Source organism: Artemia franciscana, chromosome 2, assembly GCF_032884065.1.
Source record: "Artemia franciscana chromosome 2, ASM3288406v1, whole genome shotgun sequence".
Taxonomy (NCBI): Eukaryota; Metazoa; Arthropoda; class Branchiopoda; order Anostraca; family Artemiidae; genus Artemia; species Artemia franciscana.
In genome coordinates, this window is record NC_088864.1 from 47549516 (window position 1) to 47577342 (window position 27827).

Genomic DNA, 27827 nt, shown 5'->3' on the forward strand with positions numbered 1-27827 from the left:
GAAATTATTACGTATGTGAGGAGGTCTGCCTTTCCTCGAGCCCCGCTTTTTGCGATAAAGATTGACTTTTTTCACAATCATTTTAGATAGACTACTCAAACGCAAGGGCTGTTGAATTTGAATGAGAACTATTTTTAACAAACTTTAAGACTTTTGTGTAAAGAGAAAGGGTTGAAAAAGAGCCAGTCCTCCACACACGAAATAATCTTTATTCATTTTAAGTTTTAATGTTGCTCCTTACTGTCAGTTGAATAAAATGTTTTTTTGTTGTTTTTTTTTTTATAGTTTAATACAACTCAGGTCCAATGTGCCATGTTCATGGTAGTCTCCTTAGAGTTTTGGACTAGTGTCGAGTCTGACTGATATAACCTGTAATAACTGAGTAAACTTTTTGTCCTGATTCAATGCAGTTTACAGTCGATGTCAGCCCGCTTTTTCCCCTTGGAAATTTCTTGGACCCATTCATGATACAGTCACTAATAATAGTCATCGATTATATTGTCTAGTTGATGACACCTCAATAAACTGCAATCAGTGACTACGAAACTGCCAGATATTAATGACTGTTATAGTTGGATATCTTACAGCAAGGGCGTGCCCAGGGGGATCAGATTTTAACCCCCACCCACCCGAATTATTTTGACAACTCTCGAATCGCTTATGCAAATACAATTAAAATCCCTTAGCCCCATCCCCTCAAAACAATTTTTGTTTTTGGTAGACACAAATCTTTGAAGTATTTGAACGTAATTAAAACCATACTGATAGAGCTGGATTTTGATAGAACTTCAGATTAAATGTTACTTGTAGATTTCAGGCAAACAAATTATTTACAAGATCAATTTTGGTGTGTGTGATTTATTTTCTTTCTTTCTTTTTAAGAGAATGAATCAGAGGAACGCCCATCCTTTTGATTAAATTGCTGACAAAAATCCCGTTATTTGATGATAAAACACCAAATTCTTTTTTATTATTCCATATTAATTACCCTGAAGTTTAATATTTTCCCTAAAGATTATTAAGGATTTAAATGAATGTCGTAAATGTACATATACCGCATTGTTGATTTTTCTCTTTTTTTCCCTTTTTTTATTATCTTATTCATAACAATCTATATCTTATTCATAATCTTTGCAACTCTATGTTTCATTACCTTTACACAGTTTTGATCATTCTGATAAATTTCTCCGTGAATGTCAGAAATTGTTTTTATATCAACACCAAAGAAAAATTGTTCTAAAAAAAAAAAAAAAAAAAAAAAAAAAAAAAAAAAAAACCTCCAGAACCATTGCGGACACATAGGGCGTCAAATTGACGTTTCAGTTGTTGGTTGGTTACTTTTTAAAGGAACAAGTAGCAAGCCTATCGCCCAACCTTGCGTGACTAATTCATTTTTCTGTGTGACTAATTCATTTTTCTGTTTGACTAATCCAAATCATCATCTTTTAACTTACCACCACAGAGCTGCCCACGCCCCTGTCATCCTCACCTACAGAACTCCACGCCCATTTTGCTTCTTACGGTGCCCTAGCCACTCAAACAGCCCATCGCTTTACGATTATACAATTTTGCATCTAAATAACTTGCAGTTGGCAGGGGTTCAGTGAAATTATTGAAGTTCCAACCAACAAACTTAAGATATTTATAGTGATTTCAAAATGTGAAACAGCAACGAAAATGAAAAGCGCAAGGATATAAAACGGTCTGTGAATGGTTAGCTAGAAAAAATACACAAATATGAAACAAAGTTACAGTCTTAAGGAGCTTATGTAAACCACAGACACAAGTTTGCAGGAATTTATGGGAGGCGCAAGAATTTTCCTTATTTTTAAATGAAATTACAAAAATAGTATTTTTCAAAATTTGTGGGGGTAACAGATTGAATTGTTCCAATTTTTCAATGAAAATACAAAAAAAAAATATATATATATATTTTCTAAATCGAGAAGGAAATTACTCCCCCCCCCCAAGTCTTCCCTAACGCTTCTCCCATTCCTCCATACTTTGAAAAATATCCCTTTTAGTGTTTTCATTACAAAACCAAAAAACATAAAAATCCCTCCTGGATTTAAATTTTTAGTATCTTGAGTTTTGTTAAGGAATGAAAAAAAACTCTCTTGCATTTTTGTGAATTGATGCCCCTGTGCAGCATTGCCTTTAGCTGACGTTATATATAGAGTCCTCGATTCCTTCTCACTCCCTCCTTCTTCCCCCCCCCCCCGTCTCTTAACTTCTCTTTCTTGTTCCATTTATTTTCCAGTGTCTAATGTTTTATCTCTTCTATCTTTTATGCATAAAAATCACTGAAAATATTTTCACATCTTAAGATATTCAAATGAAAACAGGAACGGGGATTCTTCTATAGATGTTACAGATCAATTTTCTTAAGACACAAGGGAAAAAAAGGCTTTTAAGCTAAGAGCTTGCCTTTGGCAGCCATATTTTTACCATCAAAGGCATGTTTATAATGACAGATTATCTTGAAGTGCAAAAGCCTCCAGTCACCCTCTTGGCACACTGTAAAATTTGATTTGATTTTGAAAGTGTATATTTTATATACATAATGGCATAAGATTTTTTATGCTCTTGAAAACTTGGATTATTTCATATATTATTCAAAAGTATGGACAGGTTAAAAACTGAAATGAAAATTTTGTTTTGAGTCACAAATGTTCCCTGGAGGCCGGCCCATTGGATTCTAAAAGCCTAATTTACTGTTTCCGATATTACCAATTGCTGTTTCTGGTCATATTGTCTAGCTATTGATTTTCTATACCTTTGAAAATGATAAATTCAAAATAAATGAAACATTGGTATGTGTGCCATATTTTGAGTGCCATTTGTACTTTATTGACACTTGAGATGGGTTTGAATGCTATTAACTGATGTTTCATAACGTTTCATTAAGGTATCGATTTTCTACATATTTGAAAGGAATGGCTTTAAAAGGAAAAAGAGCCTCGATGGAAATTAGTGTCGCATTAGAACAGCATGATCTAAGTTGATCGTCAGAAAATATATTTAGTCTCACGTATAATAGAACAACTCACATATTTATAAGAACTTTTTGTGGAAGTTTCAATATAAGTTTAATTTTGATGGTTTTTTTCTTAATAATAGAAAAAGATAAACTATAAAAAATGTGCCCTAATTTTCAGCAAAGCGTAGAATAGATTCTAGCCTTTACTGGGGAGGCTGGGATGTATTGAGCAGAATAGCATCCACACTAGAATTTGAAAATGTTTCTGTTCTCTTTAGTCTTGATACAATTCTTCAGTTGTAATTCAAGTTCATTTTGGGTTGTATCTTATTCATCATAGCCTTTTCTTTTTTCTTTTAGGTTTATCTTATAATGGCTGATTTCGCTTGTTTGAAGTTTTAAAATTGGTATTTCCATTTCGTTGATCTTTTTTTTTAGATGTTATGGATTTTGCTTATTGTTCCCATCTTTAATAGACAAACCCCATCTAACTCGCCGTTAAACTCCTTATCAAAAGCCTAATTAAAAACAGCCCAATATATACCATCTGTCCTGTATTCACCTTCCTCATTTATTTAATCATTTATAATATAAGCTGATAAAATTCAATACATTAAAAATGTTTAGTAGTTGTATCAATGCTCCTTAAATCATACATGGGTGATCATTTAAAAAAAAAAATGTAACCATGTTTATATCAAAGAAGTGGGTTAAGGGGGCTTGTAAGTCCTTTTAACCATTGCTGCCCTTCAGTTATGGAAATTAGCAATCCTTGCAAGTTTTGATTTCAAGAACCTTGAACATGACACCCTGAATCTACTAGAAAATGGAATAGGAGCGAAATGAAAACTACACCGTCATAATCAAAATAGTCGATAACCATGTATAGGAGAATTACAGTCCCTCATCTTGAGTTGCAAGGAAAACCTTTTTTTGGAATTGCATATTGTAGTACAGATGCTAAATTTTTAAAGCAAGTTCTTATGAAACGGGTGCAGTCACTAAGTGGTGTATGAACGGTTGCAGAGAGTCTTTTATGAGGAGATAAGGAATGAGGTCTTTTCATGAGAGAAGAAGAAATTAGTATTTGGACAGTTTGTATCGGTAGCCGAAAGTGTCACTGTTAAAGCGTTCCAGGTTTTTGTTGTTTTGTTTTTTTTACATCCAAGGATTTGCCACTGGTTTGTTTCAGCACTTGAAACGATTTTCATGGCCTTGTTTTACTATTTAGTAAAGAGTTATCCGTTTCAATTATGTGGAATAAAATCAGATTATTCAAAACATCCAAATAACCATATTTCTTCATTTGAAAAATACGTCTCTAATTTATTTCTAAATAAACAAATGTTCTCAGCCCCCAGATCCCAGTCGGAATATTATTTCAAATTTCCGGATCTAAATAACGGATAGTGAAGCCTGCCCGTGTGGTGACTCGGTAATCGCTAGACTCCCTCAATATACATAGTACCGTATGAGTAAAGGGCATAAGAACTGAATAAGACTAAAGGAGATGCATTATAAGACCTTATTCACCGGAGAAGCAGCTTCTCATATATATGTGCCTTATGTTATCATCTCAAGAGATACGTGTGTTACATCATTTTGTATAAAGATGTGGTTTTCGTCAAAAATTGCGTTTAGTTAAATATCGTTTGTTACTCTCTATGAGAGAGTACACATCATTGTTTTCCATGCGAAAAAGTAATTTTCCTTGTTGCTCAAGATGGGGGGCTGATTTCCCCTGAGTAGTGTTTTGGGGACGTAGATCCCTACGATATGGTTTCTATTTCGATGTGACACCAATTGTGTGCGATTTTGCGCTATTTTTCGTAAATCCCATAAATTTATTTTCTAAATAAACTTGATTTAGTTACATTCTTTAATCAGCTTCAAATAGCAATTCTTCCTTACTTAACAGTTGCTTTTCTCAAAGTGCGTCTTTAAGAGTTCGGTTTCTACGAGTTAGAGTTCGTTCTTTACTAGGTTGCGGTGTTTGCCGCAACCACGATAGTTTTGAATTTTATCTCAATCTTTTTTTTAACCAGTCTATTTGTGCATATTTTTCATCATCAAAGATGACTTCGGTTATTTTTTTTAATGCTTGTTCTGTTTCTTCAGGTGATCCAAGAACGGCTTTTGGTCATCACAGTTGCTTTTCAAAAGCCTACCCTTTACTTTCTCGCAATTTTCAGCAGCTTCTTTTCTACGCAGTAACTGTTGAAAAGTTGCCATCCATTGACATATTGTTTCAATATTTTTACTTTTTGTTTTCACAATCCACTTTTACCGTAAGATTAATCGAATTCATCCTCACTTGATGGTTTTTTCAAAATACATTTTTAAAATGATCTGTTATTGGCTGCATTCCCGTTGTAGAGTAATGTTTTTAGGCGTGAATATACAATCAGTCAGAGGTAATAGGATTGTGATTGATGTAGCAATACTTCTGTTGTTGCAGCTAGAAGAGCAGCACCGAGTGTGAAAAATCATGCAATGATCCAGGTGGGTTCAGGGGCTTGCAGTGCCTCCATTAAACTGACAGTCCCATGAACTTCTTGCTGTCCAGTTCAAAGCCAGACGAAGGACTTTGTGTAGACTTGAGGAAATAATTTAGTCCCTGGTCTGTACCAATAAGAAATATTGCTTTTCCTGAGACCATAAAAATTTCAGTGATTCAAATAATGTGAAAATTATGTCTGGGGGCGTTACAGTGTTAAAAAGAAACTATCACATTTACAATTAAGCTACTTAGGTCTTGCTGAGGCTGGAAAGGTATAAATTATAGAATTCTGGTTGCTCATTCTACTTCCAAAAAGTGCAAGGCATAGTGGCATATGCCCCTGTAAAACCAACTGACGAAGATAGTGGGGGTTCAGATGAATTGTACGTACACTTAGGGAACAAATAGAGGGGATCCTAGGTAGAAATCTACTATTTTTAGAAGGTGATTTTAATTCCCAGGTCGGTATGAATACGAATGGATGGTATCCTACAAAAGTTAAATTTAGCGTACGAAAGGAAAATAGTAACATTTACAGATTGCAGCAATTTTGTAGGTAGAACAATCTAGTTACAACGAATGTAATATTTGGTCATATAATGGCTCAGAAGTTGAAATGGTAATCACATGATGGTAAGAGGGCTAACGTTATTGATTAAGTCATTGCAAATTGAAGACTGGCTAGATCGATGCAAGGTTCTTGGGTATATAGTAGTGTTGTTATTGTTTTTAAAAGTTTACCATCTACAAGTGCCAAGAATTAATCAAAAGCTGAAATTGAGTAAGAATAACAACTGTCGGGAAGCTATGACGCTGGTAGACTCTTTTAAAGGACACTTGAGTATGAAATTGGAGAGTCTAAATTTGACAATGTAGAAGATGGATAGAATAATTTTAGGGAAATATTTTGTGAAATAGCAGATGGTGAATTAGATAAAAAGTTAAAAACACAGCTAAGAACATTAGCGAAAACGTTTAAAGCTTGGTAAAAAAAGAGAGGAGAGGGTTGCGCGAAAACTATTTGTGTCAATTATCGTATGATAATAATAGAAAAGTAAAGGAAACAGAGAATACATTAAAGTGTGAATTAAGTAAGCATAAAGTGGAGGACAAGGATCAAATTGTCGGGGATATGGAAGATGCAACCATTTGGAATACTGTACTTTTGTACCTAAAGCACTGTATATTTGAAACAATTTTGAGGAAGTAGAAATTGAACTTGTTTTCTCTAGGAAGCAAACTAGTTGGTATAAGGATACTTTTCAGACACGGAGAGGATGTAGTTGATTCAGCTGAAAGAAGAACTCTAGTGAACGTTGCATCCTTGCACCGTAAAACAGCTAAACAAATTAAATTGATTAGTGCTTTGCACGCAAGGCCGTATCCATGAGAGGGTTGGGGGTTTCAAACCTTCTTCCTTCGAAATATTTACCTGGCTATTAAAAACGTAACAAAATGCATATAAACAGATAGTAATGCGTATCAACGCTTTTGTAAACCCCCTCCTCCCTCCAAAAAAACACACCCACTGAACACAAATCCAGGATACGGCCTTATTTGTACGAGACCAATTTTGCAGTGGTTCAGGTAGTAAATATGGCTAGTAGTTGGTTTGGTATCAAACAGTTCGTGGTAACAGAACTGTTAGTAAGGAACGACCCGGCTCAATAGCAACCGAAATTCTAAAAAGCGGAATTTTGATACCAATAGATATATCTAAAAAATTTTATTTTTATGTTGATTTTAAACACATAAGTTTTATTAAGTTTAGTTATACCCATCAAAGGTTACGAGCCTGGGAAAATTTGCCTGATTTTTCGAAAAAAGGGAGGAAGACCCCCCCTAAAATTCATATAACCCTAATGAAAATCAAACCATCAGATTCAGAATATGAGAGAACCCCACTGTGGAGGTTTCAAGCTCCTACCAGCAAAAAGGAGAATTTTATACTTTTTGCCAGAAGGAAGATCACAGGCATGTGTGTTTATTTGTTTTATTCTTTATTTTGTTTGTTTTCCCCAGGGGTGATTTTATCGATCCAGAGGACCTATAACATCGGGAGAGAGCTCTTTCTAAAGGAAATTAAAAGTTCTAGTGCCCTTTTTTAAGCGAGCAAAATATTGGAGGGCAACTAGGCCACCTCTAACACCATTTTTTTCCCAAAATTGTCCAATCAAAATTCTGAGATTGTTATTTTATTCAGCATAGTTGAAAGACCTAATAACTATATCTCTGGAGATAACATGACCCACCACAGACCCTGGGGAAAGGTATTTAAGCTATATAAAATTAGCCAATTGTTTGCGCATAGTATTTATATAGTATTAATATTTTGGGAAGTATGCGTTCATTTTTGGGTGGGGAGGGGAACACGAAATTTTTGCTTGGGGGACTTTGCTCGGAGAAAATTTTCCATGGATAAGGAATTTTCCAGTGGGTGAACTTTTCATGGGAAATTGTATACTGGGGGAATTTTTCAAAATTCCTATACGAAGGTAACTTCGAAAACCACACTGCCTTTCCATGACGAAAATATAACAGTTCAAAATAGGGATGAAACCTTTTAATTAACAGTGAAACAAATATAAAATTTTAAAACTGGAAATTTCGGACACATATAAAGTGTACATGATTTTTACTGTTGATGATGGACACTGTATATGTGTCCAAAATATCCAGTTAAAAAAATTTATATTTGTTTCACTGTCAATTCAAAGGCTTTATCCCTATTTTGAACTGGAATATTTTCTTATACGAAATTTCTTGATATGTCTTCATATGTCGAAATTCTCTGTACTGACTCAATTTTACGCATTGAGGCGTCAAGAATAATTATCCGAGGTAAATTTTCGGCAGGATTGGATTTTCGAGAGGAATTTTCTGTGAAGAGGAGGATTTTTCCGTTGAGGTAGAGCCATATGTTCTGGCGCTATTTAAAAAACGGTCAGAAATTAAATAAAAATTACAAGTTTTTTCAACAGAAAGTAAGAAACAATATAAAAACCTAAGAAGAACAGGAATTATTACATATACAAGGGGGGTTACCCCCTCCTCATCACCTCGGTCTTCACGCTAAAGTATAAATATTGTCCGAATTCTTTAAAAGCGACTCCTGGAGCACAAGGGTCGTCTAATTTGAACAGTAAATAACTTTTTTTTAATGCCAAAAAACTTGAGCTTCAAGAGCAAGGTATTGAGGAGGGGGCAAACCCCCTAGTATACGTAATTATCTCTGTTTGTTTCAAGTGTTAACATTGCTTCTTACCTTCAGCTGGAAAACTTGTTTTTTATGGCACTTGGTATTAACCAAGTGACATATAGCAATCGCCAATTCTGTCGGTCTGTCTGTCGGTCTGTCGGTCTGTCTGTCTGTCTGTCGGTCCCGGTTTTGCTACTTTAGGCACTTCCAGGTAAGCTAGGACGATGACATTTGGCGGGCGTATCAGGGAAGGGACCAGCTTACATTAGAAATAGTCGTTTTCCCAATTTTTCCATCTGGGGGGAGTGGGGGGCCGGTTAATTCGGAAAAAATAGAAAAAATGAAGTATTTTTAACTTATGAATGGGTGATGGGATCTTAATTGTGTATCAGAGCTCTTATTTTAAACCCCGACCGGATCTGATGACATTAGGGGGAGTTGGAGGGGGGAAACCTAAAATCTTGGAAAACACTTAGAGTGGAGGGATCGAGATGAAACTTGATGGGAAAAATAAGCACAAGTCCCAGATACATGATTGACATAATCAGAACGGATCCGCTCTCTTTGGGGTAGTTGGGGGGGGGGGGGGTAATTCTGAAAAATTAGAAAAAATGAGGTATTTTTAACTTACCAACGGGTGATCGGATCTCAATGAAATTTGATGTTTAGAAGGATATCGTGTCTTAGAGCTCTTATTTCAAATCTCGACCGGATCTGGTGACATTGCGGGGGGAGTTGGGAGGGGGAAACCTAAAACTTGGAAAACACTTAGAGTGGAGGGATCGGGATGAAACTTGGTGGGGAAAATAAACACAAGTGCTAGATACATGATTGACATAAACGGAACGGATCCGCTCTCCTTGGGATAGTTGGGGGGGGTTATTTCTGAAAAATTAGAAAAAATGAGGTATTTTTAACTTACGAACAGGTGATAGGATCTCAATGAAATTTGATATTTAGAAAGATATCGTGGCTCATAGCTCTTATTTCAAACCCGACCAGATCTAGTGACATTGGGGGGGGATTGGGAGGGGAAAACCTAAAACTTGAAAAACACTTAGAGTGGAGGGATCGGGATGAAACTTGGTGGAAAAATAATCACGAGTCCTAGATACATGATTGACATAACCGGAACGGATCCGCTCTCTTTGGGGTAGTTGGGGGAGGGGTTAATTCTGAAAAATTAGAAAAAAATGAGGTATTTTTAACTTACGAACGGGTTATCGGATCTCAATGAAATTTGATATTTAGAAGGATATCGTGTCTCAAAGCTCTTATTTTAAATCCTGACTGGATCTGGTGACGTTGGGGGAAGTTTGGGGTAGGGGAACCTAAAATCATGGAAAACGCTTAGATTGGAGGGATCGGGATGAAACTTGGTGGGAAAAATAAGCAGAAGTCTTATATACGTGATTTACATAATTGGAACGGATCCGATCTATTGGGGGGGGGGTTAATTCTGAAAAATAAGAAAAAACGACGTATTTTTAACTTACGAAGGAGTGATTGGATCTTCATGAAACTTCATATTTAGAAGGACCTCGTAACTCAGATCTCTTATTTTAAATCTCAACCGGATCAAGCGTAATTGGGGGGGGGGGGGCAGTTGGGGGGAGAACGGAAATCTTAGAAAATACTTAAAGCGGTGAGATCAGGATGAAACTGGATGGGAAGAATAAAACCTGTCTAAGATACGTGACTGACATAACCGGACCGGATCTGCTCTCTTTGGTGGAATTGGAGGGGGGTAATTTTGAAAATTGAGGTATTTGTAACTTACGAAAGGGTGACCAGATCTTAATGAAATTTGATATTTAGAAGGATCTTGTGCTTTAATCTTGTGTACTTTTTTTCTTGTGACGTTGGGGGGTGTTGGAGGGGGAAACCGGAATTCTTGGAAAACGTTAAAATTTGGGTATTTTTATTTTACGAATAGATGATCGGATCTTAATGAAATTTGATTTTTTGAAAGAATTCATGTCTCAGAGCTCTTATTTCAAATCCCGACCAGATCGTTTGACACTGGGGGGAGTTGGAGGGGGAAATCTTGGAAAAACACTTTGAGTGTAGGAATCGGGATGAAGCTTGGTGGATAGAGTAAACAAATGTCCTTGATACGTGATTGACAGAATCGTACTTGATTCGCTCTCTTTGGGGGAGTTGGGGGGAGGGGTTCAGTGATTTGGCGAGTTTGGTGCTTCTGGACGTGCTAGGACGATGAAAATTGATAGGCGTGTCAGGGAGCTGCACAATTTGACTTGATAAAGTCGTTTTCCCAGACTTGACCATCTGGGGGGCTAAAGGGAGAGGAAAAATTAGAAAAAATAAGGTGTTTATAACTTACGATTGGGTGATCGGATCTTAATGAATTTTGATATTTAGAAGGACATCGTGACTCAGAGCTCTTATTTTAAATCCTTACCGGCATTAAGCCTTTTATTTTCCTTTTTAAATCAATCTATTGATTCATAGAATTTTGTTAGAGCTCATACCATATGATCTCTTGGCTCTTAGCTCTTCTCGCCTCGTCACCAGTGCCATATGAGCTCTTAGCTCTTGTTTATTTAATCGAATCTACATGGTATTGAATTGTTCCAATGCACAACTTGCGGCTGGCCGATCACATAGATTATAAATCCATCTGTTATTTCTATTATTTTTACGATTCTACACTCAGCGTGTCATACCAAGGTACATTTGAGGTTATTTTTACCTTTTTATGTAAATGATCGACTAAAATAATGTTATAACACCATATATAGTCATGGAGACGCCTAGGTGCAAATAAGGCGCCAAGGGCTGATCACGCACCCTAAGGGCCATTTTATCCCTTAGAAATTCACGGTATCTTAGAATTTCTATCGAATCAATCGTCTACTATTTTTCTATGATAATCTGTTCTGATCATCAGGCCAAGGGGAAAAGGGAAGAATGGAGTAAACGTCAAGCGACAACGAGAAAGAGGAAAAAAGATATTTTGAGCAAAATTGGAAATGTAAGATATATAACAGCTTTAGACTGATCTTCCAGGATGTAAAAAAAAATGTTTGGATAACTGATAAATCTCTAAAAGAAGCTGTCAGAAACACCGACAGTAATTACATAGATATGTCAGGGAGAATATGATTTTCATTTTTATTTCTTTTGTTTATAGAGCCTAATCCATCTTTAATATATCAACTATACCAAAATGGATTTAAAAGTTTTTAGTTAGAATCATTCGGAACAATCAGAGGCAACGCAATAGCGTTGCCTAAGGTAAAGAGCCGTAAGGCTTCAATGTTTTATTATTATTATTTTTTTCCAGAGGCACTTCATACGTAAGGTTGGTCGTATCAACTTTGGAGGGGGCTCTTTCGATTGGAAATCAGAAGCTTTAGTATCCAATTTAAGAGTCAAAAGCGACCGGAGGGAAACTATCCTCCACACGCCCTATTTTTCCCACATGTATCCGATCCAAATTTCGAAATAGCCATTTTGTTCAAAATATTCTAAAGGGAAAATAACTATACCTCTGGGATTGACACAACCCCTTCACAATCCCCAGGAAGAGGGCTGCTTCATGCAAGTCGCTCGTTGTTAACATATAAGGTTTTTGTGGAAGGGGCAGTTGTATAAACTTTGGAGAGGCTCATTCGATTGGGAATCAAAATTTCCAGTTCCTTTTTAAAGGATCCAAAATGATCAAAGAACAACCAGTCCCCTATGCCCTTAGAGTAATCTGAGGGCCCCACCCCCTTATGCCCTTTTTCCTCTGATATGATCAAAATTTTCAGATAGTGATTTTGTTTAAAATAGTCAAAAGGTGAAAAAGCTATGTTTTCAGGACTGACCCCCCCCTGGTTCTGGGTCAAGGGATATATATGATGCAAGTTGCTTATTGTTAAAATATAAGGTTTCTATGAAAGGATTGGTCATATAAACTTTGAAAGAGGTTCATTCCAATGGAAATAAAAAGTTTTAGTGCCCCTTTAAGAGACAAAGGTGACTGAGGGGCAACTATTCCCCCTCGCACCCTTTTCCTCCAGTTGCATCAGATCAAAATTTAGAGAGAGCCATTCTGTTCGAAATATTCAAAGATGAAATAACTATCCTCTGAGGTTGGCACACCCCCCAGAATTCGGGACAAGGCCTACAAGTTATGCAATTTGTTTTACATGCAGGATTCGGCATTAGGAAAATGGGGAATGATTTGGTCCTGGGCGTATCTGGAAATATTATCCACTAATCAGAAGCAGTTGCAATGCTGTATCGTTTACGCGGCTAAATTTCTTCGAGGAGAGTCACTCCTAAAAGTCAAATTGTAGTACTGTTTGCAATCATGACCCTTGTTAGGCAGACTCGTCAGGGATCCCTCCCCGACGCCACTAAGAGGCCATGCAAGGGTTTCTGGGAACACGGGTGAAGGCCACACACCATCTCACAACGCCAGAACTACTCTATTCTTTTATACTCGACCTATTCTTGTTACGCAATTAGTCGGTAGAAGAGTCATTGACTAGGGTTATAGCTTTTTATCTTGTTATTCAACTTATCCTGTTAATACTTGGTGGGTAGCAAAATTAAAATTGGAAATATTTCTTAGGCAAAAAAAGAAAACCTTTTTTCCTGATGGATGTTTTCCTGTTTACATAAAAATTATTTTCCCCTCTTTACTATAACTGCCGTAGACTCCTTAACTTTTTTCCCACGATAGATATGGAAAGAGACAACTTAATAATAGTGACACAACTAAAGTCAGGCTGATGGAAGGCCTCCTATAATTCTACCCACAGTTATGGAAAGAAAAATAATGACTATAAAATTGTTTCCTTGGAGCAGTCCACCCTTTTTCTAAAGAGGATATGCCCAATTCCAGGTTTCAAGTTCAAAATTTGATAGCCTAGTCATGTTTCTTGGTTCAGCTTTGGCTGTCTTTTAGTATGCCTCTCAGCTCTTGTCATGGTTCTTTATTGATTGTTATCATATATTATTGCCTAGGTAACAGTCACATTAGGGGCGTAACCAGAGTAAGCTCTGACAAGCGGTTCCCTGGAAATTACAATTTTCTATGCACTTGACAAATTACGTCCTTTCAAACTTGTTAATCATAAAAAATTATTCGAATATCCCCAATAATTTGACTCCCTTGGAAACCCATTTGGATTACTGAATGAAGTATATAATGTCTCAAAGGTGTAGAAACAATTACCCTAATTCAAGCAAGAAGTTTTCAAGCATTGTGTTATTATAGTCCACAGCTTGTGGGAGGGGAGGGGATATTGAATATATGATTTATGTACTAGACGATGTAAATCGCTGGTGAGCTTTTACTAGAAACAGATATTGCTATTTATATTGCAAAAGAGGAAGGATCTTTCACATAGAAATATTTTTAACTGTACTACCTTTCATAATCTCTGCTATTAAATCCCACTTATCATGGGATGAGTGTGTTCGCTCTTTGCTAGGCTGTGCTGAATTTGGAATGAACATTAAGGAATTTGAAGAATCTTTCTATAATAAATCCCCAAAAAATATTCTATTTTCCCTGCGACTTTGATGATTTTGAACAAGTTTACTTTCAGGGCCAAGACAGTCTTTTTGCACTATTAAGTAAGCTAGAACAAAATCATTTGAACTGGAAAACCACCAAGCTCTTGAAAACTTCAGGGACTTTCTTCTCATTTGTGCCGTCCATATTTAAGGAAAATGGTCCATATTTTAATCTTTCACCGTTATAGAGCTCCAGATCTCTGATCATAATTAAATAAAAGAAAATATTAAATCATTAGTTTTGCTCGGCGACGTAATTACACCCCACATGGTAGTCCTTGAGAGAGGGGGAGGGGCCGGAACTGGATACTCCTAAACAAGTGTGCAGGCAGAAAATTTTCCAGGGGGGCAGACACCCAAATAGCAGTGTTGTTGGGTGACAGGGAACATATTTCATGATTTTTCTTTCGTAGGAATAATTTCATCTTTAAATATTTTTATGAAAAAACCTCTCAAACAAAAAGAACAATTAAATTGCATGCAAATGAAATAAAATACAGTGAATATTAAACGACAGGGATTCCTGGAAAAGGGATCAATTTATTTAATCAATAATATGTTTACTTATTATGCATTTAATCTTAAAAGAAAATCAAAATCAAACCAAAATTACAGAGAAATTTATTGCTTTGTTAGATTATAACAAGTGTAGACTTGTCTTTATGCAATTTCATACGCTTTAGAATAGTTTAAAGAAGGAGTACAAAGGCTCAAAAACCATGCTGTCTGCATATATACCACGTTTTGATTTTATACCGGCCATGTAAAACGTATCTTATTCATAACAGGAAAATTCTCACCCTAGAACTTAAATCCTTTGTATATTCATACATTAAAAAAATAGAATAGCGAAAGAAAAAATAAATTTAAACTGAACTATCCAGCTGTCAAATTTCTTTATTTTCTTTATTGTCCTATTCTATTAAATAAATTACCAGGTTCAAAGAAATATTTGTCACCAGAGAATCTTATCAAATAGTTTGTAATAAAAAAAAACTGGAAGCAAATAGTGTGAGATATACTTCTCTGTTTTCGGGCATGGCGATGAAATGAAACTGCTTACTAGTTTGGGTCTTGTAGCTACCACAACTATTTTGTGTTTTTAAATGAATTTTTAGCGATGTGTTTAAGTAATTACATATATTTCATTGCAAGTCCCTTAAAAAACTTACAATGACTCAGAATCACCCTAGTTTTGAATAAATCCTGCTGTTGTTTCTATTGACCTAGAGTTATATCCTGTCTTAAGAAATGCTTGGGAAACTTAGAAACCATCATTACTGCGTTATATTTTCTTCTAACATGTTTATCACACTAAACAAACTTAACTGAATATGCAAGTTCTTTAGAGAACCTATTCATGCTAGAAAATGATTCAAGAGGGACAGTTGGATTCAATCGTTCTGTTGATTATCTTTATTTCGGTGTAGATGGGATTAGGGCAGTAGCCGAAAACAATATAGTTTAGATCTAAACTTCTTGAACCTCCTTGGAAATGGAAGTCACGCTATTTTAGATAGTGTTGCTGGGGAAGATAAGGTCAAGACAGATTTTGTTTGCTTTGAAGACAAAAGTGAATTCAATTAATATTTAGCTTGTCCAGTAACCTTAATTATTGCATGGCTAAACTTGACTTCTATTTAACTTTCATGTAGTTTGAATTTTAGGTAGCTGCCAATTGAAAAGAAAACAAGCATTTCCTTTATATTCTTAGCCTCTAAAGCCCACAAACCCACAAGTATACCTATACGTACAATATCCATTTTTTTTTTTTTTTTTTTTTTTTTTTTTTTTTTTTTTTTTTTTTTTTTTTTTTTTTTTTTATTGGATAAGAGTATTATAAAGTTTAATATCTATCGAATTAGACTCTTGCTCATGATATCAATCTTGGCTGTCTATGATTTATTTAGCTTCAAGTACAAATGGAGTAGACATAAAAAAACGTAGGATATCCAGTACTGCAAGGATCTGACGCGCTAAGGTGATAGAGGATCTTAATGGATATGGATACTACCTTCAAATAGACCAACTTGTCTTGAATAGCTTAGGAACTATTTATTGGGCGACATGTAACTTAGCTTTTGACGAAATAGACAATAAAAAATCGCAATTTTTGCATGAGTTTATTTCACTAATAAGCTTCATGTAAGAAAATATGGTTCCATGATATGGTGATTTACTTTCTTAGCAAATGAATTGGTGGAAAAAAAGAAGCTTTTTCTGGTTCTGAATACGGGTAAAGATGATATCAGAAACGGAAATAGATTTCATAGTATAGTATTACGTGACCGAAAATTTAGACCTTCAAAAAAACGTAGGTCGTAGAAGCTCTCCCTCCCAGTTTCTGTCTATTTCAAATATATTAATATACTGAGATGAAGGTTAAAAATCTATGGGAGAAAAATTATCTCCAAAGGATTCTCCTCCTTCATCATGCAAAATTTTTTTTTTGGGGGGCATTATTTCTGGCAAGTAGCCTACCCATCCCCCCTGACGTCCAAAACAAAATAAAGTGCCACTGGACATATTAGAGGTCTCAGCAACAACGGAATAAGATAAATAAGAATATTTTGTTAAAAACTGTTTCCTTCTTCTAACATGACAGAAGTCTCCGAATAACTCTAATATTGATAAGCATTACATATTTGGAATCGGCAGAACAGCATAAATTTATTCCATTTAGATTATTTTTTTCAACTGATTTGGCTTCTTGAGTTTTTTTTACCATGAGCATGTTATTTTTACCTCAATGTTGTGAAGCTGAGGACTGGGGTAAATAAAACTTGGTGAACTAATTACCAGTAAAAGCCTTAATTATTTAAAATAATAAAATAAAATAATATTAAAATAATATATTTTGTTTAATGGTTTTCCTGGGTTTTTCAGATTCAATTCATTAAATCATTAAATCATTTCTGAGCGAAATAGTATCTTTTTTCGTATGAAACACGTCAATTCCCATGAGAGAAAATCTACCCTTTTTACGATTAATAGGGTATTAATCACTTCACATTTATTTTTCTAATCTATCGAGACATCAATATTGAAATTAGAGCAGTCCTAAAAATTTATCACAGTTTAATTACCACCAAATGTTTCAGTTTGCCTTGAATATAATCTTAGTTTATCGCAAAATAGTCCAGAAAGATTAAGCACCCTTAGAGAAAAAATATTAAAAGTTGAAAGTGCTCTGTGATAGACTTCTAGAAAAGAAGTAAAAATTTTAATGAGTTCAAAAATCTTTTTTTACAACACAAGGGAACTTATTGTGGTTCCATTGGTGGCAGTTGACTGGGGTTTAGTAAGTTTTTTCTCACAGTAAAGTGTTTATAAAACTGAATGGAAGTTAGATTATAGTTAAATGGGCACTGTAAAATTTACTTGACAGGCTCACTTCTTTCATCAATCAACGGGGGTGTTATAAAACAAAAATACTCTTTCCACAGTGGCTTTACTTCAGTACTTAGGTAAGCTCGCAATCATATTTTGCAAAATAAGGCAAAATAACGGCATAATTGATTATGCCGTTAACTTTGGTTATTTGGCGTGTTGCATTGGAGGAAATACTAGTGTAGAAAAAGAAAATGAAATGCAAAGTTGACACTTCACACTTGCATCATTTCTATGATAAATATTGGCGGCTACCAAGAATAAATATTTTTTCTCAAAAGATTTGCGTAAATTTAAGTGAAAATACGTATAATTAAATATCAATGTAAAATAATCAATGTAAGATGGTATTATGCACATGCACTAAAAGTCCTACTGAAAAAAGACATTGCAGAAATTCACGGTAAAAAAAAAAAAAAAAAAAAAAAAAAAAAAAAAAACATACACGAACTCTGTTTACTAACCTCGAAGTCCATCTGATATGAGCAAATCGTCAATCATACCAGGAGCTCGCAGACTTGGTTGAGACGTAACATCAACAGCATCTAAATACTGGTTGCCTGAAATTAATGCCAATTTTACTTTCTTTCCAATGTTAAGTTTACGACCTATCGATATTGTCAGGCTGTTTTGAAACTTTTCTCTATAACCATTCAGAACTATCGAAACAAAAAATGAGATACAGTCCAAGCCAACGTACTAGGCTTGGAGACTCAGTAAAAGGCAATGTGTCTTCCTTTTTTCTCCACTTCTGTCAGACAGATGATTCTAGAAACTTGATATGGGATTGTTTCAATTTAAGATTACAAGTTCTAGAGTATTTTTTCCCTCTATTCACCCTCCAAAGCGGCAAAATATGATATCTTGGCTGTTATAGAGTTGAGCGTAATTTCACACCAAGAAATCACATGTGATAAAATGAATCGAAATAGAAAAAAAAACTTTACAAGGCCTTATCCTCTAGAGATTATTATGGTTCTAGTCTAAAATATTATGCACATGCACTAAAAATCCGACTAAAAAAAAGTAAAAAAAATTAATGTTAGTAAAAGAGGGGACAAGGAATGGCTTTTCTGTTCATACATCTCTTGTTTGATAGTTAGCCGAAATCGCAGCATATTCTCTACAATGTGTTTTGTGGTCTGGTAGGCCCTACTGAGTTCTTATTTCGAATGGCTGAACAGTAATTTAGGGGCTGAGGTTGAACCAGACCTTAAAGTCATTTAGAATCAGATTTAAAAGGAATTGGCATAATTGTAAATGCAATCTCAGCTTAGCAAATTTTCTTTTGACTTCGATTAATATAATTGCTCTTCAAAATATGGACTGGGAACTTTTATGACTGAAAAATCCTGGAAACGAAGTTGATAACGAAAAATAAACAAGGAGCAAAAAAGTGTTTAAGCTAACATCTTTAATAATCCTCGTTGATACTATCTTCCTTAAAAAGTAACTTCCTTAAAACAGTCCTACCACATTGATTAGTCCAGTTTCTTTCTGCATTTGATCTGGTTCCGAACTTTTTTAGAAATAACAGTTTTCCAAAATTAGAATATGGATAAAATTTGGAAAAATTGCAACACTTGCAGAAGTGCAGAGTACTCAATAGACCAAAAACTTTTTTTTGTTTTATCTTCTCTAAAATCTAGGTCGCAGAACATATTACCCTCTGAGTCAGAATAGCAGAGTTGTCTTAAGATAGTTTTAACTCCATGCAAAATGCGAAGATAGCGTGATATAATACCACTACTAATAGTTAAAAAACTAAAAACAAAACTGTTTTCTCCTCGTTTTTAAAAATTATATTGTGAACAACAATAATATCTTTCAATTGACAAAATCAAACAAATTTCAGATAGAAATGAAAGCATAGTTTTGCCACCGAACAAATATTGGACGATATTGAGGAATAACATACTAATTTCAAATATCATATCCTTTCAAAAGAAAGGGTGTTATCTCTACTTTTTTCTAAATTACTCTATGAATTATTCCTCTAAAAAATAATCGCAGTTTAATTAGCACCAGATGTCTCAATTCACTAAACTTCACTATCAGTTTACTCATGCAACTGTAATAAATTTCCTATTAGACTTTCTGAGAACAAAATCTAGATATCTTCCTTACACCAGAAACGTTCTTTGGTTTTGTGGACCTGACTAGATTGGTACCGTGATTACTGAGAAATTGGGGGGTACATCTCTTTCCAAGAAACTTTCAGTGTATCTGAGACTATCTTTGCCCTGTTTTGTTCTTAATCCCCAGAAAGATAGCCTTTTTAGAAGCAATTAGGAAACGTTCTTGCACGGCTGCACTTAATACATCTCCCTTGAGTCAAGATAATAATAACTCAATTTATATGCACTTGGCATACAATGGTAATTGGGGATCTTATAAAAGTTTTTAGGGATACCTAAACTGAATATTAATATTATGATTAAAACTTTCCTCGAGTAAAATTGGTGTTCATTTTCTTGAACCATGCTCGTTTAATGTACGTCTTTATGGCTATCAAATAATCTTACGTGTTCAGTCTATACGTTTATATACTATTGTCTTTCTTGGAAACCCTTTCAGTTTTATATTTGGGTTTTTTATTTGGGTACATCTGACTAACACAAACTGGGTAGCTTGCATTTAATTAAGTGAGTCAATTAAGTAATTATTTAGTAAGTAATTAAGTAAGTAAGTTTGGCTGATAGTTTGATCCTTTTTTAATACCGTCATAGGTTCGGCTTTTAACACTTTTCTCGGATTTTATTCTTATGTTCCCAAACAAACAACCTCAAGCTGCTTCATCTCAAACTACTCAAACCCAAAATCTAGCTACCCACGTGGCTCGACCATTGGAAACTCACCCTAGGCAGCCCAGCTTCAAGCAACTCAACACCAAAACAACTAATTAGCACAAAATTCCATGCCCTATGAGCTCAGCCCAACACAACTGATCCTGCAAAAAATTCAACCACTTGGCCCCCACTACTTACCATAGCTTTATTACATTTGTTGTCAGACAAATGATCCACCAGGCAACCCAATACGACGTAACTTAACCACATATTTCGGTGCTTTTATGTGTTATTTGCCTATTCTTTGCGTTTCTAAATTGATCTAAAACACATTCTTCTTCTTTTGCTACGATTTTTTTAGGCTTTTGTATTACATGTATAGTTTCTAACACTGAGAAACGCGTAAAAAAGAAATCTACGCAGTCAGAACAGCATGCTGGTGGTACTGGACGAATATACCATATCTAAACCGATAATTTTGTAACATATACTGGCTATTTAAGGACGTTTCCTTAATTGGATATTTGCCCCAGGTGCTAATAAGGAGAAATCCATACCGATTCCACCCCAAAATCCAGGAGTGGATTTACAAAAAATCTTGGGGGGGGGGGGCTGGATCAATGTGACTCAAGATGGGCACCAAATTGACAAGTTTATTTTATAAAAGATTAAAAAAACGGAGTAAGGGTGCCATAAATATCTTGGGGGAAGGGTCACCTCCTCAGACTCCGTGGATCTGTTCCTGGCCTAAATTACTTTTAACTCTCTCATTTATCTAATTTTTTAGTGGATTTTCTAGGATTTTTTTAGTGGGAGTGGGCAGGGACAGTTTAAAAAACTTACTCCTTAACATAAATTAATGTTGTAAGTTGCCTTGTCGTATTCCCATCATTAACGCCCAGAAACCGTACCCTAAATCGACGGGCTCTTAAGAAAGAGAATAAAAAAAATATGTCAAAAAAGAAAAAAAGAAAACACAATCTGAAGATGAAGATATAGGTAACAAGTTTAATTATATGATTAATTTCTCCTAAAAACGAGATTTGTCTTATAATTTTATAACGAAATGATTCGTAAACTGATCGTGCGAGCAGTTTCATGTCTGAATCTCTAACAGATCAAGAGAAAAATCTTAGGCGCGGGGGCCACTGCACTAAGGGTGCCAATGTGACTCAAGATGGGCACCAAATTAACAAGTTCATTTTAAAAGAGATTAAAAAAGAAAAAAGAACGGAATAAGTGTACCAGAATCGTCTTGGGAGGAGGATCACGCCCTCCGACCTTATGGATCTGTTCCTGGTCTTAATTGATTTCAAATCATTTATTCATCTAATTTCAACCGAATTAGCTATATAGTTAAAATAAATAGATAGATATATTTATTCACACGAAAGCCCTATTGGACCATTCGCTATTTAATTAGTAACAAAAGTAAAATTGAGGATTTTTTGAGGGTGGAGAGGGTTTATTATTAGTCAAAACTTACATTTTGATTTCCGGGTATTTTCGGATATTTTACCAAAATATCCAGAAATATCCTTCAATCCCCTTGCACATTCAGCCATCAGTCTTCGTCTCTTATCTATTCTATGCTCTTGTCCAGATTTTTTAATTTTATCTATTTTGAACTTTTAGCTAAAAAGCTACTTTTCAATCTGTCATTGTGAATAGACAAATAGCTGTAACTTCCTGTGCTACTGAACGTTTATCGAACGTTTAACATAAAGAAAAACTAATTCCTTTTCAACATGTGTTTCCATGTTCGTAAAATAGGGGAAAGTTCCATGATTGCAAAAAATTTTTTGCAACAATTAAAGATTTTTATGCCAATTTTGCAGATAGATACTGAACCGGCTGAAGAAAAATAATTTTTGTTCCAACTTTGCTCTTTACATTCATAGGAAAGCTTTGTTTTTTGTTGTTAATTGGGTAAACCCCCTACGAGTAATTGATCAAATTGACAAGTTTACTTAAAAAAAGAGTAAAAAAGAAAAAAGAACGGAATGCGAATGAGGGCGCCAGAAAAATCTTGGGGGCCTATGGCCCCTGGCCCCCCTGAATCCACCCCTGCCAAAATCTCATAATTTCTCGTAATTTTACGATTACCTCCATAATTCACAAAATATTTGTCTATCTTTCATCACTGTACATATATGCCCTCCCCCTCAAAAAAAAACTCCTCCGAAAGAGCCTTCTTATTATGAATCGGTGAGCAGAAGATGAAAAGTGTGCATGAATAATCGTGAACAAATGTCATTCACTATGTGCGCGTACATAATCAAGCTTTGTAAAAAAAAATTCCAGCTCTATCGTCTCTGTAGACAGTATATAACATTTACAACACATATTATACGAACTGTTATCTCTGTAGATAGTAAAAAATATTTACAACACATATTATACGGACTGTTGTTCAATTTCTAAGTGTAAACTCTATAACTAAATATTTTACATGTTACACTATCTTTGATAATATCCTTCAAACCGTGAACACATCTAACGTGATGTATGGACGGAAACTCGGACTTTCTGTCTCAGCTTTTTCTACGCTATTAAACCATAACTTTTACAATAATTTTAATTAGAATATGTAAATTGCGCCTTCAATAACAATTTTCCAAGGACTGATTCTGATGCCATTCGGGATAGTGGTTACTCTTGATTTTATTTTTGTAAATATTATTATACAGATTACTTTGATGGATTAGAAAATACCAATAAGGTGTTTACTCGATTAATTTCAGAGAATTCCAAGAAACTATGCTAGATTCATAAAGGGGATATTTAATTAGTTTAAATCACACTTTAGTAAAGGTATCTTTCCTACTAGTTGGAAGAATGCATGGCTTATTCCATTATTTAAGACGGATAACATTAACATTATCGAAAGATTGCTACTGCGTCTCCCTTGTCATAGATTTTACTTACGATATTTAAAAAGAACTGTGTATTATTTAGACAAAAAAAATATTCAGCAAAATCTAGTTTTTTTACTTAGCTAAAACTGAACAGAATAGCAATTTATTTAAAGATTATTTTAGCAAAAACCGAAAGCAAAAACACAAAAACCACAAAAATATTTAGCAAAAAAACTAAACAAGCGAATGCAACCGTTTTACTTAAACTATTACTAATTCATTGGACATTGGTAATCATGCTCCAATCATAAATTTAAAATAATAAACTTGATATTCTGAACGTTTCTATTTTGTTAGAAAAAAAGATTAATGCTGGAATTGGAGGAACAATGTTTGATCTTCTTGAATCCTGCTGAATTAGTCACAAAATTAGTCTGTAACAGACTAAATTGTCGTGTAATACTGGAGTCTCCCAAGCAGTCAGTATTAGGGTCACAGTTATCATTACACATACTGATGGTTTCTTGATTTGTCTTTCCCATTAACGAATAGGTTTGCAATAACACAATTGTGTTTGTAGAAGCTAAAACTCCTTCATTGCTGATTCGTTTGGTCTGAAGGATGTAACAAAATAGGTAAACCAATGGTTTTTCCCTTGATTATGTAGGTCCAAATACCTTAGTAAGACAAAGTTTTGTCCTGATGAGCTATTATCTTTTTGTAATCATTGCAATGCTCAGCGTATAAAACCGGCGGAAAATCCAACCTGTTTACATCGAATGATCTTTATTTTTTCTTTTGCAGTTGTTCGATTCGTGAATACAATGCTATTTGATACAGAATGATTTTGCAGAAACCTAAATCTGAATTTCGTTTATTTATCACTTAGGCATTTCTAAAATACGAGTCCAACAAACTGATTTTACAATTATTATCTTCTTTTCCCCCTTTAATTAACTTTTATTATTCTATTTGTTTTGCAATCCATTAATTCCATTGAGTGAAAAGTGATAGAACTAGATTTTCGATAAAGTACTAAATTTCTTTTATAGTAGTAAGTTTGGATGAAATTATAAATTCAAGGCTTTGACTCGTCGTAGACTGTTAAAGAAAAAAATAATAGAAGATATAACTTTGGCTGTCTTAGTTTCCATTCCATTTCAGGACTATGTTGCTATCGCTTTATGGCACCGGGTTAATTTCCTCTGTCCCTTTCTCCTCTAAATGTTACTTTTTGTTTCAGCGTAACACCGAATATTACTGCATTGACATCGGTCGATACTTAAATATATGTTCTTAAGTATGTACTTAAGTACAGTTCCAAACACTTAAATGCATACTTTAAATATTTTTTGAAGAGTACTTTAAGTACATATTTAAATACATTTTTCGTGTACTTATCAGTGCTTAAGTACCGAGTACATTTTTGTCTTGAACTTCTCTAAAGTCGTTTAGAAATTAGAACAAATTTCAAAATGTTGAGCTTACTATAAATGAAGAACATCTATAATAAATTTTAATGCAACATTATTAGAAATATTGTTATTTTTGATATAAATATAAGTGTAATATTATTTATTTGTAATAAATAATGGTTTTTAAATTTTTCTCTCCCAGAGAATTTGAGATGCTGCATTTATTCACTGAACCTGATTGCGCAAAAAAATGGTGGGCGAGCAATTGTTAAAGTTTCATTTCAAAGACTTAATCAATCCGCCAAGTCCAAATGCCAGAGCATATGAAATGCGACAAATCATAGCACAAAAGCTGCCGACAAACTTTTGGAAACTACTTGAAAGCACCCAGCCGTACCAAATGCTACATACTGGAACTCTCTATGGTGCAGAAAATTGTGTTGCAGACATATCTGATGCGGAAAAGTTATCCAGGTCCTGTGATGAACTGAAACTTTCGAAGTTGAAGCCGATGGATAGGGATCTGCTTAAGAAGTATGTGCTTATTACAGATCTATTGTGCCAAGCCTTAGATTTTTGGCAGGGCGAAACAAATTTCTAACTTGGTGCTGTTTTGCCGGTACTTTATGTTTTAGAGACTAAACTAAAAGGACTTCAGAATATCCATATTCTCAAGCATGCTTTGTCATTAGTAAAGGCCATTTAGAGTGGTTTGTACGAACGCCTCTCGCATTTTTTCTCAATGGTATGGGAAGGGAGAGCCTTCAGTGAACTAGGCATAGCTACTTGCGCTCACCCAAGTTTTAAATTACTATACTTGACTCCAGCCTTTCAAGGCCAAAAAACCGAATAAAAGACATAGCGAACTTAGAAATGAAAAAAGTGATCATGCTCGTCTCCAGCGATGAGCTGGCTGAAGGTACTGAGGAGTCTGGTACAAATGAGACTAATGATTTATTTTCGTCTATGGAAGATGATGATACTGTCAGTGATCAAGAAGTAAATATAGACTCCAGTCTCAAAGCTGAATTCTTCAGATTTCTTCGAGCCAAGAGAAGAGCCCTTGATTCTCTGAAAGACTATCCGAAAATTGGAAAACTGCTTAAGAAATTTAATAGCCCTCTCCCATCATCTGCACCTGTTGAACGCCTATATTCCATTCTAGGAGATGTATTGACTGCAAAAAGAGACCGATTACAAGATGCTAAGTTCGAGAGGATTTTACTACCAGTAGTAGACAAAGATGTCTTGACTCCTAATTAAAATAAGGACTTTTTTTCACAGATCTTTTTTCAAAGTAGTGGGATATTAGACTATGCTATTGATCATAGTGCTATGGCAACTGTTTAGACGAAGTTTTCATGATTTGAGTTCAGTCTTCAATGACAGATTCTGACGCCAGATTCCGGAGTCCGGACCAATGAAGACCAGTCATCTGTTGACGGTTCTGTGAATCTGTCAAAAAATGATCGGTATTCATTGGTCCAGATTCGTGAATCTGGTGCAAGAATCTGTCAATGAAGACTGAACTTAGGCTTTTTAAGTAAATGTAATTGTTCACATCGGTGTGATAAGCAATGCTGCCTCACTACATCCGAATTTAATAAAACAGCCACGTAAAGCTAATATTTTGTTCATTTTGACTTCCATATCTTTATTTACGCGTTAACGCCATCAATTAAGTATTCTGATTGGTGATGCATCCGAGAAAACAGAATCGAGCTTCATTTTCTTTATTCATCTTAAAACACCAACGTAAGCAATGCTCAATGCGACGTTCAGATGCGACACTCAGATATAAGGTGATAAAAGACTATTTGAAAATACAAACCTTTTTTTAAACAAAACTCAAGAACGGAATCATTATAATAAAAAAAAAGATAAGGAATATTCTAAGGTTAATGTAAAAAACCCTATAAACAAGATTAAAATACTTTAAAAAGGGAAGAAGCTTAAAGGAAGAAAGATAGCAAACCAGGTAAACATTTATGTGAATGATGATGCCCCATTTTCTGTGAGAAAGGCAAGAAAAAAAATATATGAAAAAAAATATGTCTTAAATCGATGGGTATCATTTCATGGGTATAAAACACACTTCCGCCATATCTTCAGTTTGAACGTCTGGGTGGTATTAAAGTAATATTTACGTGTGACGAATGGATTAAGGAACTAGCACATAAGCTTCCACACAGCTTCCAGATGTGCTAAGAAATTGAGTGTTTTATTGAATGTGTTTAGTTTACTTATTGATTAATGTCACTTGGTGACATTAACTTTTTTCACTTGGTTTAATCAAATAGATAAAGAAATGCTGATAAAGATGAATTTGAAATGTTTGGGTTAATGTGCTTTTTATATGTGATTAAAGAATTTTAAATTTTTGGTAATGGAAAAATTCTTTGAGTGGATGGTAGCAGGCTGATGTCTTTTGAATGGTTTTGCTTTGTGCCATAAAGCTTTCGTTAATACTTTTTTTAAATTCTATGTCTGCTTTGACGGGATATATTTTGTCATTTTTTTTGTATTTATTTAAGTCTAGATATATATTTAATTGATAATGATTTTTTTCGCCGTCGCCACCTTATACCATCACATCTATTAACTTTCATTGATAATGGTTAGAGATATTGTTTGCTCCTGAGAACAGTAATGTCATGAAACTTGAAAGTCGAAGGGTTGACTTTTCCAGCCAGTTTAATGAAATGATAAATAGAAATTTAGATATTAATGCTACTGAGATTTTCCAAAATTAACCACCAAGGTATATTTTTAAAAAGAATACCTTTGTATTGTGATGAGGGCTGCTTTACCTTAACATTTTCCATTTTAATTGTCAGGGACTGAATTCTGCGCATAATTTAGCACTTACTAGATAACCCTGGCTACAATCGAGAGTATCACCAACACGGAGGCATAGTAGCTTATATTCAGGCTGAGCATAAGACTTCAATAAGAAAAGATCTTACAGTATGCAGAGAGAAAGTTTGCGAGTGTTTTGATCTGCATATTGCTAGAGAGAATTTGAACTTTTGTATTGTTGCAGCTTATAAACCTCCACAGAGCCTGCTCCGTGACTCTATGGACCTAGTTGAAGAACAATCCATAAAACTCCAGGTTAACTCTATGCTATGTTTTATTGTTGGTGATTTTAATATTGACCT

The 27827-nt window shown here is 34.8% G+C and overlaps 1 protein-coding gene across 2 annotated transcripts in view; it reads right to left on the reverse strand.

Moving 5' to 3' along the window:
* Nucleotides 1-27827, reverse strand: part of LOC136042857 (uncharacterized) — a 138198-nt gene that overhangs the window by 66470 nt on the left and 43901 nt on the right. For both annotated transcript variants that reach the window (XM_065727792.1, XM_065727787.1), the window contains exon 3: nt 18069-18164. In XM_065727792.1, coding sequence (XP_065583864.1) covers nt 18069-18164 — 96 coding nt within the window. The remainder of the gene's footprint in view (nt 1-18068; nt 18165-27827) is intronic.